Source organism: Branchiostoma floridae, chromosome 12, assembly GCF_000003815.2.
Source record: "Branchiostoma floridae strain S238N-H82 chromosome 12, Bfl_VNyyK, whole genome shotgun sequence".
In the NCBI taxonomy this organism is placed as follows: Eukaryota; Metazoa; Chordata; class Leptocardii; order Amphioxiformes; family Branchiostomatidae; genus Branchiostoma; species Branchiostoma floridae.
In genome coordinates this window covers 6,892,730-6,911,229 of record NC_049990.1, presented here as the reverse complement: position 1 = coordinate 6,911,229, position 18,500 = coordinate 6,892,730, and the positions used below count along the sequence as shown (strand labels likewise).

General features: G+C 40.6%; 1 protein-coding gene and 1 non-coding gene across 2 annotated transcripts; one reads left to right on the top strand and one right to left on the bottom strand.

The window, feature by feature from the left end:
* Positions 1-718: 718 nt before the first annotated feature.
* Trnaf-gaa lies at positions 719-827 on the bottom strand. Its single transcript has 2 exons — positions 791-827; positions 719-754 (listed from the first exon to the last, which is right to left on the bottom strand). It is a non-coding gene; the product is annotated as a tRNA-Phe (tRNA).
* A 716-nt stretch (positions 828-1,543) lies between these two features.
* Positions 1,544-17,977, top strand: LOC118428085. The gene is made up of 27 exons (XM_035838053.1): positions 1,544-1,562; positions 1,853-1,968; positions 2,720-2,789; positions 3,164-3,248; positions 3,446-3,522; positions 3,852-3,975; positions 4,465-4,585; positions 5,335-5,434; positions 5,856-5,944; positions 6,219-6,318; positions 6,809-7,011; positions 7,205-7,273; positions 8,254-8,415; positions 8,916-8,989; positions 9,579-9,721; positions 9,950-10,007; positions 10,406-10,593; positions 10,945-11,061; positions 11,944-12,101; positions 12,486-12,735; positions 13,125-13,152; positions 13,475-13,611; positions 14,344-14,559; positions 15,096-15,269; positions 15,713-15,843; positions 16,586-16,817; positions 17,191-17,977. Exons 2-27 carry the CDS (start codon positions 1,865-1,867, stop codon positions 17,431-17,433), a joined length of 3,453 nt encoding a protein of 1,150 aa, XP_035693946.1. The 5' UTR covers positions 1,544-1,562; positions 1,853-1,864; the 3' UTR covers positions 17,434-17,977.
* The last annotated feature ends 523 nt before the right edge of the window (positions 17,978-18,500 follow it).

The following is an 18,500-nucleotide window of genomic DNA, read 5'->3' as shown; positions in this document are numbered from 1 at the left end:
AGACAAAGAACAACCTGCCCTGTACCTGTTATCTTCAAGCAAACCTGAGACTTGAAGCAAATATTGTCAGGCTAGCACGTAACGCTGTCATTTTTACCTTCACCAAGAAGGCTTTTTATTTTATTTTATTTAGAGCAAACTGATGATAGAACAAACTAAAACATTAACAATTTCAGAGTGAATTTGCTTCGCCAAGAGGGTTCTATTGTCGGTAGCGTTTGTGGGTGTGCTTGTGTGTAGAAAAACAGCATAACTCAAGAACGCCTGAATTCTGAAAGGACTTGTATTGATATTTGGTGGGTGGGTAGGTCTTGTTTTAAAGATAAAACAAACCTTTCCCATATGAAGATACTGTTTGGCATGCAATGAAATGAATTTACTTCACGCTTTGATACTTAATCATTTATTTATTCATTTATTCGTTTGGCTGACAATACAAGCAGCCAAGGTCGCCCAACTAGCCGAGGCTATTACAAAGGGATCATGGCCTTGGTACTTTCCTCATCGATGATGGTACGTCGTTTTCCAAACAGGTACAAATGTATACGTCGTAGGTGCACCTGTTTTGTGCAACAAAAATTTCAAGTCATGATTAGAATTATCAAAAAAACAAAAATTATCCAAAACATAAACATAAACACGAACATAGATTTACTATGTCTTATAAAAATCCTATGATAAAGGACGTTGCTAGTAGAAAAAAAAAGAGGAAAAAATTTGCCCCGACCCGGGATTGAACCGGGGACCTTTAGATCACCAGTTAGACAGGCCAGTGTGTCGGCCTCCGGGACTTCAGTCTAACGCTCTCCCAACTGAGCTATCGAGGCAGTTGAAAGCATGAGGAAATTTTACCGTATTTATTGATTGGTAACAGTATTATACAATCTTGGACATGAAAGAATTGTAGGAAATATTCATCTTGTTGGAAGAATATTATTGACTAAAATCATAAACCTGTTTTAAAAACCGGCCAAGCTCATGAACTGCGTTTATGCGTGCCACCCAGACAGGATTTCTGGTGGCTGTCTAGTTATGACTTTATTTGTGCCTGTATTATTGCTGTTATGTGATACCTCGTAGATATAAATATATCAAGAATAGAGTAATTACAAAATAATCTTTAGCGCTTTGTTATTCATTATTAATATAACATGGAAATTTTACAAAGTTTGTTCATAAAATGCGAACTATATGATATGCACTATTTAATTGTATTCAAAGACAGCTAAAACTTGTGGTTCACGCGAGGCCCCACAGGTGTTTTGGAGGTTTGTTCAAGTGTCACGAAAGGAAACTTTACCGCCGAGTTTGTAATCGTTGCTAGGTCGGCTTTCTCAAGGAACGGGTCTAATTTTGAGGATCCTTTCTCAGCCATGTAACAGATATAGCGGTTAGGCGAAGGCCCAAGTGTTTGCATAGGAGGCGAGGTCCGATCAAAAGGGGGAGGGGTGCATCTCAGAGGTACAGAAGTACAAGTTTTCATAGTCACACAGCACAGAATCCATGTGTTCGTCTTTTGTTAAACTTCCAAACATTTTAGGAACGGATCCATTTTTTTGCAGGTATATTCTCTTTTATCTCAAATATGTCGTCCAAGAACTTAAAGATTTGAAGTTTACACTTAATTTTTCACACACCTTTTTTTTCTGAGCTCTGCCTTCTTGATTAACACTGTTTTGCATTTGCTGTGGCTGTTTTTTTTTTTTTTAAATCATTTACAAAGACTGGCTACAGCCACGTGATTGGTTTCACTTTCAGAGTGTTTTAAGTTTGCAGTTGAAGCAATTCTGTACTATAGTAAAGATGTAATGTTAGACTATTATGATTTATTATCAAATTGTTTTAAGAAAAGATAGCCGACAGCATGTCTAAGAAGAAGCGAGCAGAAGACATCTTGGCCCTGCAGAAGTTGAAGCTCCAGTCCATACAGAGGGAGAGAGAGGCCCTGCTGTATGCTGTACAGGACAAGTGAGTAGTATAGTCGTGATATGTAATAACTAATAAAAATAAGGGTCCACATACCCTTTTCTTCAAGCGTAGCAAGCTAATCATTTGTCCTACTCGGCCTGCTTTTCAAAACGTTAAGCGCTGTCTGTGAATTTGTCATGAAGTGTATTGGTGGCTGTTATTTTATGTTACAAATTATTTTTCATCGAATATTGATCGTCAGGAGTTACTGATAAATACAAAAAACAATGCAAAGAACATAACGTTAGTTCACCTTTATCCGTAGGGTAACCTATATCTGGTGTATACAAAAATAGAGTATTTAGGGGATCGTTAAGTCGATAGAAGGTAGTTTCACATTGCAATATTTTGAAAATGTTGACATTTGAAACCGGTCACTGACCTGAAATCTCTGAATAGTCAGGTTTTTGCAACAACGAATTGAGGTTATTCCACGGATTAAGGTGAACTAGCGTTATATCTAATTCTAAAACCTTTCATAAGAACGCCTTTACTTGGTTTACTGTTAAGCATAATGCTGCGAATTTGCTGGTGCCCCGAAATCTACCTTCATGTAGACCCTGGGTAATGAGTTAGTGATAAACAGTTGTACTTATGCCTCAGGAGCTTGACAGGATGAGCCACTGAATCTAGTTCTAAATTGGTCAACTGGTTCATTTATATACCGTAACAAATTAGCAAGCCAAGCATTTCAATTCTGGTTGCACAGGAAACATGTTGTAACTCGTGTTGTTTTTATTGTGTATCGTAGGCAAGATGAACTGACTGATGTGAGGAAAGTCCTGCGGCAGGACAGGAGGGCCAGAGAGGATCTGGTTATGGTAGGTAATTAAAATCTAAGAAACAAACCCAAATTGATTTCACAGCAAGACCCTTCTACATAGATACTAGTAGAGGAGGGTTACATTTGAGATTGGAAAACCAACTCAATACAGTAAATAGTTTCATCATTTGTAAATCGACTGGGAAAAGAAAAATGTAATTGGCTAGAAGATGATATGACCCTTCACTAGATTTACAGCAAGGTTGATGGTTGTGATTTACATGAAGTCTGGTGTCTGGAGAAAACAACTTGATGGAGAGAAATATGATCGATGGTGTGTCTATTCTTTGAAAGTATTCTTATTTGCAAATTTATAGGTTGCTACAGTATTTATGTACAAGCTTGAAAAGATATATTGTTAATGTTATACAGGATAGATTGAATGGAAGGGCCTTACAAGGAGAGCTAAACAACCTGTATGGACCAGAGGCTGCACCCAGAGCTGTCAGGCAGTATGGTATGGAACTCCAATACTTTCAAGACACAACATATGGTTTACTGTGAAAGTAAAACAACTGCATTCCTTCCAAGATTTACAGTCAAGCTTAGCATTATACATTGTGGTATGGACCCTCTCAAATATGTAGTAGTGACTTGAACAGTACATGTACAAACTGCAGACTCGAAACTGAACAACAGTTGTTTTAACCCTAGCACCCAGCACTGCCCACTCAGACACAGGTAGAGAACCAACACCACTCCTGGATGATATCTTGAGCAGAAGAAGACAGGTATGTACCAATAGAACTTTATCACTCACTTTAGATATCAACAAATGCCATGTTGTTGTCCCTTGTTACATTTCAATGGATTGTGGCTTGATTTTTTAATGTATATTTCCTTATAAGAGGGAACGTTATATCTATTTTTAGAATATTATAACAAATCCAGATGTACATGTACATGTATTGTACAATGCAATACTACCTACCCCTGTGTTAGAGATCCCAGCTGGCAGCAGCAGTATAATCAAATAATGGACACTATATACTACTGTCAATAAAAGCCCATCTGAATTCAACCGTGTGATGATTCCTTTATAATTTATTTGTTACCATAGCAACACAGAAACAAACAGACGGAACAGGAGGTGGAGTTGCAGAGGCTGATTGATGAGAAGCAGAGCATTCTGGACCGGCTGGAGCAGCAGAAGAGGAGGCCAGGAGACGAGTGGGACACTACTGGTAGGTCTTGGTTTTAGACCCTGCCAGGGTTGTAGCCAGCAACCATTCTTCCGTCCTTTGATGGAATTTTGCAGCTGGGGACGGAGAAAAAATTTGCCCAATCCGTCCTCTATGAGCATTACTGGTCAGTCTTGGTTTTAGACCCTACACAGGGCTGTCTCCAGAACCCGTCCCTCTGTCCTGGGACGAAAATTTGCTTGTTGGGACGGAAAAAATTTCGCCCCATCCTTCTCAAAAATCTTAACTTCAGTACGTTACATCAATGAAATGTGTTTCATATGCTTAAAATGACAGATTTTACAAAGAAAATCAACAAGATGCCCTGACCATACACATACTTTTTTCGGGATGGACAGTCTCTTAGTTCTTGTACCAGTGTTCTCAAATTCTCAATTCTCAATTTTTTTCTGATATAGAAAAGAGAGAGAGAAAGCTCATTTTCCTCTCACCATTTTAACCAGTCCCATATGTCCATGTTTTGGTGCACAGGTGAAGACAGCAGACGCTTCCCCTCCCGTCACAGTACCCAGAGTGCACAGAGCATCGGGTCCCTCGTCAGGCACACCAGGGACAACCTGCCAGCCATGTCTGCTGATGTCAGAGCTCTCAGGTAAGAGATTTTATATGGAAATGTGAAACAGAAGTGTTGTAATCAGTTTGTGTTACTTGTCTTGGTGTGGTGAAAATATGCCAAAGTGGCAGCATATAAGGGCTGTCTCCGGGACCTACTTTCCGTCTAAGGACGAAAATTTGCTTGTTGGGACAGAAAATTATAGTTTTACCCCATCCATCCCCAAAATCACATGATACTCTTGAAAAAGTACTTTTATAAGCTTGAATTGACATACATGTACATGTATTTAACCAAGAAAATCAATAATATGGGCTCCCAAACAATGAATGGGACAAAACAATTTTGGTAGGTTGTCTCTGGTGTGCCTGACGAGGGACCCAATGCTCTGTGCACTCTGGGTGCTGTGACGGGAGGGCAAGTGTCTACTGTCTTCCGCTATGTATTATTTGGCTTATGTCCAATTGTGTTATAGTTGAGAGTCAGGACGACTTATTTCTACACCCACATGGTTATGTTAAGTAGCTAGGGATATGCAGTTAGATCTATGCGTAATGTCCCAAAGATGTTCAGGTAATTGCACAATACTGAGAAGGTAGAGGCAAATCGTTTATACGATGTCATCATTGAGTAGTGAGACCATATGTAGTATATCGGGCTTTTCCTTAAACGAGAGGTGTTGGCTCTGGGAATCTGAAGTTTGTTGCCTGACCGTGTATTTCTACCAGAAATCTCCTTACGACAGAGAGGGAACCAGACATGTTCAGCAATTTTTTTTGACTCCACAGAGACTACATGGAGAACAAATACCTCAGGAAGAGCCGTCCTTACAACGGAGAGTTGGGATCAGCGTCGTATGAACCATGGCAGATGAAGGACTTCTTCATGGTGAGACTTTTTGTTTTGAGTTTTACCCAAAGTTTTTCTTGACTCAGTCACTCTAGCAAAGTCCCCAAAATGATGGGGATTTCATTAGACTGTATTGGATACTGTAAATCTTAAAATGGTTGCGGTGGTTTTATTTTTGCGGTGAACATTCCATTGCAATATTGAGAACATTTGTTTCTGAGGTATACTTAGTATTTGCAGCAACAATTCTTTAGTACAGTAGTTTTAATATGTTGGAAACACAGAAAACAGCAGCAAAAGTTTCAAGGTTTACAGTATGTGTCCCAAAGGTCCTTTTTGTGTGAGACATTACATTTCCCCATTAAAATCTTAGAGGAAGGTCTCAACTCAAATTGTATAATGAATTTTAGAAAATCCATAAGAAGTAGACTTACAGTCAGATTTCTAAAATTCTTTACAGGTGCGGGACATTGTTGAGGAACTTGTAGATGTTGCTCTGGACCAGTTCTTTAGAAGAAAGGACCCTGATGTCCTGTTGGACACTTACGAGTATCCTTTTCATCATTAGGACATAGTGAATATAAGCCTAAGTATGATATAAACAAAGTTGCAAATTTTTGTTCACCCTCTTAATAGTATAAAGCAATTAAAATGACTGCACAATATTGCTAGTCCCCAGGTCATTCTTTGTGGGTTAACTAATCAACCTTTTTTAGTGATGGGACCATTGACCACCTTCCTTTGTTTAACAGTTGGTTTCTAAATCATCACTTTGTCTGCTTTATTTTTTGCTAGTACTAGTAACCTTAACTTGCCCTAACAGACAACTGTATGAACTGGACAAGAAGGATTTAGAGAACTCAGTCATGGCAGTATCCCGCAGGAGGGCAGCTATACTCATCGCAGAGGAGTTCATCATAGAGGTAATATCAGACAACAATGTTTTATGTCATGGAAAGAATCACAGTTCTGAAGACAGAGCATTAACCCATGGCCCACTCATCGAAAACTGAATAATGAGACTGTTTTACGTAACCACTGCTTTATTTCCACCAATGTTTCGGTGCACCTTCCTCAGAGCAATTATGACAATATGTGTTGCTGCTTACAGATGCATTCACAAATGCAAAGTATTTACATATATACAGTGATTGTTTGTGATCAGACAGTCACCAGAATGCCTGTGAAAATAAAACAGTGGTTGTGCCATTATTCAGTGAAACTGTTCACGAAGTTCCACTGATCATTTGACTTGTCGAAAAGAGCTAGGAGAATTTCTCCAGTATAATGAACATGTAAATACGTTTGTCTTCTCTTTCAAGACCAGTGGAAGATTAGGTCTTTGATGAGTTGAAGGTAAATTCTCTACTCTCTAGGTTTTTGTTGTGACAATGTTCCATCATTCATCGCCAGGTTACACGGGAGATGACAAGAGATACAGCAGAGGAGCTTCGGCACATCCACGAGATGTCACGCGCGATGGGCCAGGATCTTGTCATAAACTCAACAGAGAATGTCACAACTGGTATCACTGAAGGTCGTGACCCTGAAGACCCGGCCTATGACCTCGTGACCCGGGGAGTCACTCACATGACTAGCGAAAGAAAGAGACTCAGGTAGGATGCAGTCTGAAACTAGGCTGCTCACAATCGTGCCTGAATGGGGTTGAAATAAAGATTTTGCTGCTGTTTGATAAACTGTTCGTGCTATTGCTTTGCCATGTCTTGTATAGCATTTAAATGCCATCTTCCTGATTTTGTATACATATATGATATAATTTCTCTAACTTTTCTTTATGCCCGTCTCCAGGAAGGAACAGTGGAATCACACCCAGCATCTCCACATGCTGGGAGAGACTGTGGCAGAGGATGATGAAAGGTAAGAGAATAGAGGACATAGAGAACATTGATGAAGGTAATCAGATACACCAAAATGTAGTCACTCATACAAGCAACTGGTTATAATTTTGGAAATGGTCAGACGTATCTGCTCAGTGTCACTGACAAAAGATGGTATTATCTGAAATGTCTGACCATTTCCAAAATCATATCCAGTTGATGGAGTAACTGCTTTTGGAGGACATAGAGAAGGTTGAATGTTGAACAACTCATTATTGGGCATGTACGTTGTATGGACCAGGAGTAGTCAACAAAATACACTGCACCTGAAAACTTAGAAAACGAACTGCAGGATGGAATAAATAAAAAGGTATTATATAGCATCTTTGTCAGGTTCTCTCTTATATTTTTTTATAGACTTGACTGTGCAATTGCTGTGAATGATGTTATCTTATATCATGTCTTCCTTGTGTCTTTCGCTGCATTCTCAAGGATGGTCTTCCAAGGTAACCTGGGTACAGTCTATTTCAACCATTTTCAATGGGGTGAATTTTGCAATTCGAATGCAGAGAAACTTCTGCATGCACTTAAAGTGTTACGGCATGTCTGCGTGCACCCAAATCCATAGGATATCTTATGGTGGTGGTACCAGGGCTCTAGCCAGCATCCGTTTTCCCGTCAATTTACTACTTTGTAGTGTCATAGGGAAAATGAATTTTCGCGGTTTTCACGACGATTAGAATTGGCTGATGGAAAAAAATTTCGAGCTGGCTAGAGCCCTGGGTGGTACTTACCACTACAGATCCCCAAACTTGCCCACATTTTTGCATGTAAACAGCACGCAGTTGCACATACAATGGGTTGTGACCTAGGCTTTAGGAAGAAAAGATGCCATTCCAGTTCTCACCTATCCTGTAACCTTGAAGTGAACTTTGGGTCCTGTTATACAAATGTACATGTATGGTGACTATTGAGTAAGGCAAAAGACGATTTTGCTCAATCTTCTTCCCTGTACTATAGCCCAGAGGAGGGAGACATCACGACCCTGAACTACCTTCACCTGCTCCCCATGGACCTGAGAGAGTCGGATCAGTTACAAGACGTCTTCCAGAACTACAGCCAACAGGAGGCACAGCACTTCAGGAAGATGGTGCCAGACGTTCTGGTCACCTTCAAAATCAGGTCTGGTGTCTTTGACATGTATGGCAAGAGGATCATATAGTTGATATACAGAATTACCTCAATGAAATGGGAGGTGCTGTTGTAAGAAAGGAGTAGAAACAGACAGAAACAATATATACAAATATCCTGACTTCTGGGATTCGAACCCTTGCTGATCCTGGGCCACTAGCTCACAAATCCAGACACTAAACTGTTTGGTCAAAAGGCTTAAAGCCATTTTGCGCAGCCTGTTTAGCAGTCCTTGAACCTCACTGTTACACTGTTTTGGGTGTGTTTGTTTGTCTGTCTGTGTTATGTATTTCATACATACAAGACGTGGTGTCACTGCAAAATCACTCGGAATGACAGGAAGCGAAGTCATGGGGTCAATGGAACAGTCTACTAGTTCTTCAGGAGACTGTGTGTATTTTTTTGAAATTTAAACCATGTGTCTGTTTATAGGTTATGTAATTTCTGATGAAGATGTGACATTTCTTGTTTTTAAATTTTTATCTATACAGTAAAAGGATGCAGGGTATCTCCAGTGCTGCCCTGTCCCCAGACCAGAGACTTCTAGCCTTGGGAAGTGTACATGGTAAGGATAGACCTATATGTAACTATATGTAAGTGATTACTATTATCCTGCGCACATTATGACGAGGGGACAGTTTCTACAGTTTGATAATATAGAAGATTGGCCCATGAATGTGCAAGTAGGCTTGAACCAATTTTGTAACTTAAAAGCTTAGGGTTAAGGTCCCATAGTCTTGTAGGGGCTTTGTGTTTTTAACCCACAGTGTTTTGGGCACAGTATTGAAAGGCAGAGCCTATCCTTCCCATTTTAATACCTCTCCATCCAAAGTCAGGTACTCATTCACACCTGGGTAGAGTGAGGAAAGTCTTGTGAGGTGTCTTGACCAAGGACACTAACCACTGCCCCTAACCACTGGACCATCAATAGCACATGTATCCTCTAAACTCACAGTAAAGCCATTCTCCTACACAGATCCTAGCCTGCAGCCTGATGAGGTTTCCACTTTTGTGTGCTTGGCCTCAAACTAGCTGTCAGCCAGTCAGAGAAACATTTTTATCTAAAGAAAGCGTTTAGCCGTATATTATATAGGCTAGAGGTGATGCTTTGCAAAGAAGAATGAGTAAAACAAAGTGTTGATGTCCCCTCCCAGGTGACATCATGGTGTATGATGTGTGGATGGAGCCTGCACCCCGGCCTGTCAGGGAAATCAGGAACGAGGGAACGTCAGACGATGAGGTGTTGTACATCTGCTGGAGTCTGGATGGGACCAGGATCATCACAATTAACGAGACAGTAAGTTAACGATATTGGCCAAACAAATTACAATCAACGAGACAGTAAGTTAACAATATTGGCTTAATTAACAAGTCACAATCGATGGGACTAAGTTTTTTTTCTTATTGATTATCTTGTCTGTGTCTTGCAGTACACCTTCATCTGTTTGTTTTGTAAGGATAATCTTTTGTTTTGGACTAAAAGGTTTTTTGAAAGCACAAAAAAATCTTCCTTTCTTCATTACAGGGTGTCTTACTGGTCTGGTCCATTCAGTCCGGAGGGGTGCACAAAGAAGACATTAAAGGTAAAACAAACATCTTCAACTTTCATAGGATCACATGGAAATCATCGCAAATTTCCTTTTAATGCAATTCTATAATACATTCTGTATCTGTATTTATATACTATTAGCCATTATAACCGCCCTTCAGCATAACACACCAGCAACTCCTTATTCACAGTACATGTATTTTATCTTTGATTTCTGCAGAGCATTCTTTGCTGCCAAATTTGACCTTTGTTGCACAGCACTTGGCCTTGAGAAGGACAGCGAGAGTGCTCCCAGCAAATCATACAACAAATATCATCAACCTTTTATGATCGGACCACATTTATGTTTAATCCAATTTTATGATTTATTACATCTCTTATTAGTATTACGTATATTATAGATTGCTGCTAAATTTGACCTTTGTTGCACAGCTCTCGGCCTTGAGAAGGACAGCGATGGAGTGTTCCCGGCGGAGCTGACCCAGCTGCTGGTCATGGACGTGGATGAAGATGACTTCAACTTCACGGAGGGGCCGTTCTTCGAGAACCAGGTCCAGACAGGAAGGTTTGCTCCCACGGCGGCGGCCTTTCATCCGTCTACAACTCTTTTTGGATCACAGGTACAGTTGGGGAATTCTCCCTAGATAGAAAGCTTTAAACAATAATAGATGCACAGATGTGTTACGCTAAAGAGCTGTTATACTGGCTATATGGATACAGATGCAGGTAATACCCCTTTTCTAGTAGAAGCTGCAACTGATGAGTGAACAAAACATTGTAGACAATGTCAGATTCTTTGCATTAGACAGAAGTAGCAAGAGATTCACAAATCTAAAAATATTTTATTTCATTTATTAGCATCACAGGCAGTGGTAGGCTGGTTTTGTGACTCACACATGAATACATTTTACAGATTGTTTGGGCTTGTGTGAGCAAGAAAAATGTGATGAAACATTGTCCCATTTCTACAGAGTGACCTGGTTATTTGTCTGGAGAACGGAGATCTCCTGAAGTGTGATGCAGAAAAACTGATGCTGGGAGACACCAAGATCAACAAGCTGACAACACCGAGGGTGGTTAATGAGAAGGTAGGCATTGTATGCTAAAAAGCAGTTACCCAAGCAACTGGATATGATTTTGGAAATGGTCAGACGTTTCAGACAATCATCCAGTGCATCAACACAGTCTTAACTTGTCTAACCATTGTTTCCTTTGGACTACTAAAAACTTGTCTCCCTCTCCTTTTGCATATTGATTCATAGTTCACAAGATACAATTGTTCTCCATCTAGTTCTTTTTTGCATATCCATTTACAGCTAGGATATCTCCAACAAGATTTCTCCAGTGTCACTGATGAAAGACACCGGACGCCTGTCTGAAACGTCTGACTATTTCCAAAATAATATCCAGTTGCTTGAGTAACTGCTCAATAAACTGAGGTCGGTATTGTAGTATGGATGGATCCAACATGGAGGTCCAGTGTCTGGGGAGAACCACACCCCAGAAACGTTAAGAACCCTCCACAGTAAAGAGTAGGGGCATGCCCCGGTGTGCGATGGTGCAGATCCTTCTGTCTGTAGTTGGTGATTCATTTCAAATTACCCAGCTCGTACACATGGTATCAGCCTTATGGTGATGATATACATCATTCACCCTGACTCCAGGAAGAATTTTGACATAAAAGTCACTAAAAAGGAGCAATCCTAAAGTCCGGCCCACCTCTGTCAAAATGTAGGAAAGCAAAATAAAGATATAACTACTCTCTCATTTGTCAAAAGGCTAATTACGATGCCAGAATCTTAAGTTGTGGTGACAGTTTCCAAATTGGCTGCCATGTTTACAGGCAGAAATTAGCTTGATTACCTGGTGGCAGAAATGTCAAATTTTGGTGACATAAGCATTTTTAAGGGTCTTCCCCTTTGACCTCGTGCATGTGCAATCGGAACCATGAACTCACTTATTGTCCCCAGATCCAGACGGGTGAGTGGAACAGTTTAGCTAACGGGATGGAGGCGGAACTCCTGCGCGCTCACCAGTCCCCGGTCATGCTGATGGGGAACATACACAACAACGGAGACCTGGTCACCGTGGATACCAAGGGCTACATCTTCCACTGGAAGTACAAGAGGTATGGCTGTGACTTTGATAAAAGCTAAGCTAAAGTTGCCCGCACATCAGAACAAGTGGGTCAACCTCCTTGATCTGAAGATCAAGCTAGTCCACTGGTAGAAAATAGTACTGCAAGTCTCTAAACCTTGGCACTGGTTTTGTTTTGTTGTGACCTATCCACCCCAAATCATGACATGATTTTCATCTCCTGTTATTCTGGTGACCTGCATGTACAGTATATAGCATTGGGGAATAACTGCGGAATACAAATATACCTCGGTTAACAATACATTGTACCTTAGAGTTGATAGGAATAGAATAGGCTTGATTTTAGATAGTGTCTCATCTACATAATTGAGTAAGCATAACATATATTTCTCTTTATGTAATGTGCTCTCTACAGGAGACATATCAGCAGCTATGACTGGTTCGTACCCTTCAAGAAGTACCGTTTGGAAACCGCTGAGAGGACGTTCACCCCAACCTCCAACATCCAGCCCAAAATCATCTACACCGACGTTCAGAACAAACAGAAGCAGGAAAAGAGTCGCCAGGATCTCGCAAAGGAGAGAGACAAAGCAGAAGATGACATCGCTTTACTGGGATTGGAGGACCCTTGGCATCGAGACTACTTTCCAGGGAAAGACCTTGTTGTTAGTTTTGTTTTTCTTTTCTTTTTTCTTCTTTAATTGAATAACCATTGCACAAAACACTATACTACAGCATAGATATTTTGATTCTGCTGTTTAACTATGATTTGCTAACATTCATTGTTTTCCCAAGAAGGTCATGTTTTGGGTCTAGTTTTTTATGTGTGTGGACAGCTTATCCATAGAAGCTATAGATGGATCTTTGATACATGTATGTGTGGCATTCGGTATGTGGATAGGTGTTGGCAAAATGAAGGACAAGTTCAATTATGAGCCTCCTAGCAGCCTTCTATGGTACCCTAGCAAAATGTCCCGCTAAAAGATGTCATGTTCTGGACAAGTACAAAAATTTGACGTTGATGTTGTAACCAAAAGTTTTTGTCCCCTACCAGACAACCATCTACAAGCCCACATCCTATGGCTCTTGTTAAGTATACAAAAATTTGATGTTGATGTTGTAAGAAATACTGTAAATGCATTTAAGTTTGCGGGGATTTAATTTCGCGGTAGTGGGAAAAAGGACTTTTTGCGGAGGTTTTAACTTAAGTCCGTGGTCTAGCACCATGCATTGTAGTCTCTTACTGCCATGAAAAAATGTTCGCGGTGGTTTTTAGTTCGCGTTGAAGTGGCCACTGAAAACTATGAACATTAAGAGTTTTTGTCTCATACTAGACAACCATCTACAAGTCCACAAAGCTCTTGTTAAGCATACACAAATTTGACCTCGATGTTGTAACAATAGTTTTTGTCCCCTACCAGACGACCATCTACAAGCCCACCGATGTGACCCAGGCGGGAGCGCTGTTCCACATTGTGTCCAGGCACAAGTCCACCGGACAGCTGTCCACATACATGACCAGGATATACAAGCCGAAAAAGGTGAGGCCAACTTTATTTCCTTGACATGAGCTCTTCAAAGAGGGTCTGCATGCTTTTTTACGTAAGGCGTAGGCAGCCTATTTTTATTTCCCGTAATTCGTAGGGAAAACCATCTTATCTATGTAATTCATAGCAAGGCGACCAAATTTAGCGTAATGGCCTTCCTTGATTTAGCGTAATACGTAGGGGGTTCTTCTGAATTCAGTGTAAATCGTTGTCGGGACCCCCCCATGCAGAACCTCTTCAAAAGATCAGCAATTTTTATCAAATTCTTCTGATAATGTATCAAAAAGTTGCTGTTAAGATTGCTGATGATTTAATTCTATACAACTTCGTATTCAATTGAATCACTACTATGCTTGTGAGAAATATCTCATATGCTATAAATTTGTTTTTGTGGGACTGAATTTCTGTAAAAGTAGGTTTTTTCAGTGTTGTACATGTACATTTTCAGTTGCAACAATCCAGTGGTAACATTACAGTAGTAATATGTTGGAAACACAGATGTCATAATTTTGTTGTGTAGATCTAGAAGCTGCCATGAAAACTGAGAAAATAAAACCCATGCAATTATTTAAAAAGATTTACAGGAGATAAACTATGTTCAATGTTTCTGTGTACATTGTGTCTTAAAAAAACTCTTATGCTAACTTGTTTGTCCATGAATATTGCCATATGTCTACTGTATCAGCAAGTGGTTTCCTTTCAAACTATGTCACTTTTCTTTTTAAGCTCCCTGCAAGCCGCATTCTCAGCTGCAGGTTCAACACCACCGGGACAGAGATCTTCTTCATGCTCTTGTACCCGGAGCACCCTCCCAAGCCTCCCCACGTGACCTTTGTCAGTGTTGATGTGGTTACCATGGAGATGACGAGACTCAGGATCGATCACAACCTCACGGACACGGAGTTCGAACGCTGTGTTGAAGGGAATGCAGCATACTTTGATGTGAGACTTTGTTTGTGAAGACTTGTCTGCTTTGTGTGTAACACCTTTGTTACACATTTAGGACCTTCCCATGACTTTGCTCCTGACAACTTTCAAACCAAGGGTATTGGGTAGGAGTAGCCTGGAATCTATCAAGTTCAAGTTCTCTCCTCTCATTGTATCTAAGAAAAACATGATTATTCCTTGTTTGATTTGTCAAAATTCATAGTCAGCTGGTGCAGACGACTCTAAATTTAACCCTACCTTGCCAACCAACCAGCAACATGCCATGATCGATCATGTGTGGACTTAAAGTTAAAACTTACTACTACAGTTTCGTTAGTATACATATGTTTAAATCATGGCAAAACCTCTCAAACAAATTTTCTTTGATTGTTGTTTTATAATGTTTCAATATGCCTCACACAGTTTTGCCAAAAAGCAAACCTTAATTCCAAAATCATATCCAGTCGCTTCAGTAACTGCTTTTTGGCATATCTTATTAGCTGGATGTCTGACCTTCATTGACCTCACACAGTTTTGTTTTCCTTTTCTAGGTGACGCGTCCCCACGACGTGACAGGCTCAGAGTACATCATTGCAGTGATTTGTGGCACTGTGGTAGGGTACTCTGTGAACACTGGCAGCTACATCCTGGGTACAAGCCAGGACTCCACTGGCTGCAGGCTCAACCCAAAGGAAATCAACTGGCCTTCTGGGACAAACATCAGGGTAGAGGCTACATTTATTAACTTAATGGAATCTAATTAGATCTGTTAGGCTAAATCTATCAATCTAAATGGTATCTTGATGCTTTATGCTAAGTGGTACCTAGATTTATCAAGATAGCTAGCTTAGTGGTACATGTTTTTAGGTCTTTAAACTACCTGTAAATGGTATCTAGATCTATTAAGCTAAATGATACATGTATTTAGTTCTATAAGCAAAATGGTATCTAGATCTATTAAATCTAGAAATTAGCTAGATCTATTAAATGTAAATGGTATCTAGATGGTATTGAACTAAATGGTATCTAGGTCTCTTAAACCTAATGGTATCTGAATCTATTTAGCTAAACGGTACCTAAATCTGATATTCACAATGGTATCTCACTCCTTATACAGTCCATGCACGTATGCTAGTTTTCCACCATGTCCATGTTTTTGTGTTCACAGGTTGCAGATGTCCACGGCAGGTTCATGATCCTGTCCTACATGAAGAAACAGCACTTTGTGTCTGTCCTGAAGCTGCAGGACAAAAACTCAGGCAGCGCCAGACAGGAGATGTGGGAGGCCTACAAGCTCTGGTCAGTACCCTGCTCATTTGTTTTAGCCATGGGCTGTTGTTCTCTTGAAAGAAGGGCCTACAAGGGGGAGATCCTTGCAATGCATAACAGTAAATCTAGAAGGACCAGCAACTAGGGAAGGTTACCGGTATGGTGTACTGGTACAAAACAGTTTTTTCTTGTTGGACCAGTCCAGAAAAAATGGACCTGAAAAAAATACAGTGGACTGGATGTTGGACCGAATCGAAAATGAATAGGTTTACCGGTCCAAGAAAAGAACAAGACCGAAGACTAGAGGAGAGTTGATAGTCATTTTTACTTGCAAGGTTGTACAGTCAAACTTGGTCTAAAACAGAAGTAGTTACTGTTGTCATATAAAGATAGGATTTTAAAACGCCAATGCCATGGAAGTTGGATACTCCATCAAACAGAATCCTCTGTAGCAAAATGGACCATTGTTTTCAGTATCACTCATTCAAGTTTTCACAGACGATCAGGTCCAGACTCAGGTGCGGACCTGGACCTGATCCTCTGAACCTGGACCGTACCTGTGCCTGAATTTTCTGTGCTGGTACCCACCCCTACCAGCAATGCTTAATGGTTGCTACACCTCACTGAAAAAGGCATGCAGACCCTCTTGAGAGATTCTGTCTGGGATAGATTGTAACAATATTATTTTGTTTGAATGCCACTCCAGGTCTGATGTTTTATTTTTTAAAGTTTAAAGTCTACAACCCTTCAAGTTGTCACAATGCCTCTCCAGGTCCGATGTGTACCAGCCCCAGCGGTGGCGCCAGGAGCAGACCATGCGGCACCAGCGCTGGGCACTGTCGGGGCGCACGTACGTCGATGCAGAACTGTACGTGAGACATCTTCTGTACGAGATGATGGACCGCGCCATTCAGCAGCAGGACGGAAAGTACCACCCTGACGAGGTCACCGCGTACAAGAAGGAAGACAAGAGAACCCTCCAGGAGATGATCCTTGGAGTGCAGGTACTGTTTTTTCTACTCTAAATTCGTTCACCTTCTTGGAGACTTTGTGCAGTGTTTTAAGTTCACTGTTGAAACAATTCTGTTGTACAGTAGGGATAAAATGGAAACAATATCTTTGCACTGTTGATTTTGTTGCGGAGATGAAGGTATTGTTTTCGGTGTCTGTTGGTTAGTGTTTTGGCATTATGTATGTTCCATATACTAGTTGCATTCACTGCAGTGTGACAGAAAGTGAAGTTCAGAGTTGCCAAGTAAATCATTTACCTATTGGTGACAGCTCAAAGGCAATCATTGAAGGGACATGTATCTCAATTTTTTATCCTCCAGCAGATTTTTTTAGATTCTCCTAATTTTTTCTCAATCTTTGTTCCAGTTCCCAAGGTCAGCATCCGTCTCCCCTGCCCCCACCAGACAAACATCCCGTCTTCCCACGGCGGGGTCAAAGGTCAGCACGCAGCCAATCAGCAAGGCCCCTTCTCGACAGCCCACCCAGTCCAAGTCTGGGGGGTCAAAACAACCCAGCGGAACTGGTGGAAACTCCAGGCAAGCTACAAGCGGAGGGCAATCCCAGTCTGGAGGAAACACAGGGAATTCAAGAAGGACATCGCAGAGATAGTAGTGTGTACATCTTGTAAATAGCATCCTCAAGGAAAAGTTTTAAGACTTAGGGCTGTTTCCAGCTTAAATTTTTTTTCCGTCCCACGCTTTGTTTGGGAGCCCATGTTGATTTTCCTGGTTGAATATGTCATTCCAAGCTTATGGAAGTACATTTTCAACGGTTTTAATTCTAATGTTATTTTTGGGACAGATAAGGTAAAATTATTTTCTGTCCCAACAAGCAAATTTCCATCCCAGAACAGAGGGACGGGTCCCGGAGACAGCCCTGGTTGACAGATTCCTCCTATGGGCTTTCAACATTCTGATTTGTCATGGTCTTCTCTTATCTCTTCCATGTTCTAAAGAACATATCAAGAAAATTACAGGGTATCCAAATGACTCAGTCTGTATATATTTTACTGTGCATGTAAATTGTGGAGTCGGTCTACTAAATGTTGCAGTGACTTATAGTGTATTTTCTAGTGTATGTTTCATATTGAGTACATATTGAGTTAGCAGCCCAAGAGTTACTTTGTGCATGTAAATATGAAGTATATCAATATGTGGAACAGAGTCACATATACAGAATCCTATATTGGGGAGACTGAGAGATCACTTAAGACCAGGTTCCTTGAGCACAAACGCCCGAGTTCAAAAACCTCAGAAGTTTCCCAACATATACACATAGAATCGCCGGGTCATTCAGTGTCACTAGACAGAGTTGAAATTTTGGACACAGAACCAGACTTTTTCGCCAGAGGGATTAAAGAAGCAATCTACATCCGGGCTCTACAACCATCCCTGAACAGAGACGGTGGGCGCCATAGACTTCCTGCAACCTATAATCCACTGCTTACTGAGTCACGTGTTCTATCTACATAACGTGACGTCACAACAGCAGTGGATTGTTCATTCCTTGACAAAGACTGATGCTGTACAGTCGAAAATTTGGGTGAGTCCAATTTTGGTGTTGGAAATTACAGTTCAACTATTTCAAGAATGACTTGTACCAACACAGATGAACTTTCAAGTTAAGAGTCACATATCATTGTGTTTGATATTTGAATTGTAGATTTGTACATACTT

Bases quoted from the DNA above. Each gene is read 5' to 3' on its own strand.
- LOC118428085 (XM_035838053.1), top strand. From the start codon at position 1,865: ATGTCTAAGAAGAAGCGAGCAGAAGACATCTTGGCCCTGCAGAAGTTG. The intron at 3,249-3,445 runs GTATGGAACTCC...TTTTAACCCTAG, and splicing joins CAGAGCTGTCAGGCAGTATG to CACCCAGCACTGCCCACTCA. The intron at 15,270-15,712 runs GTAGAGGCTACA...TTGTGTTCACAG, and splicing joins CTTCTGGGACAAACATCAGG to GTTGCAGATGTCCACGGCAG.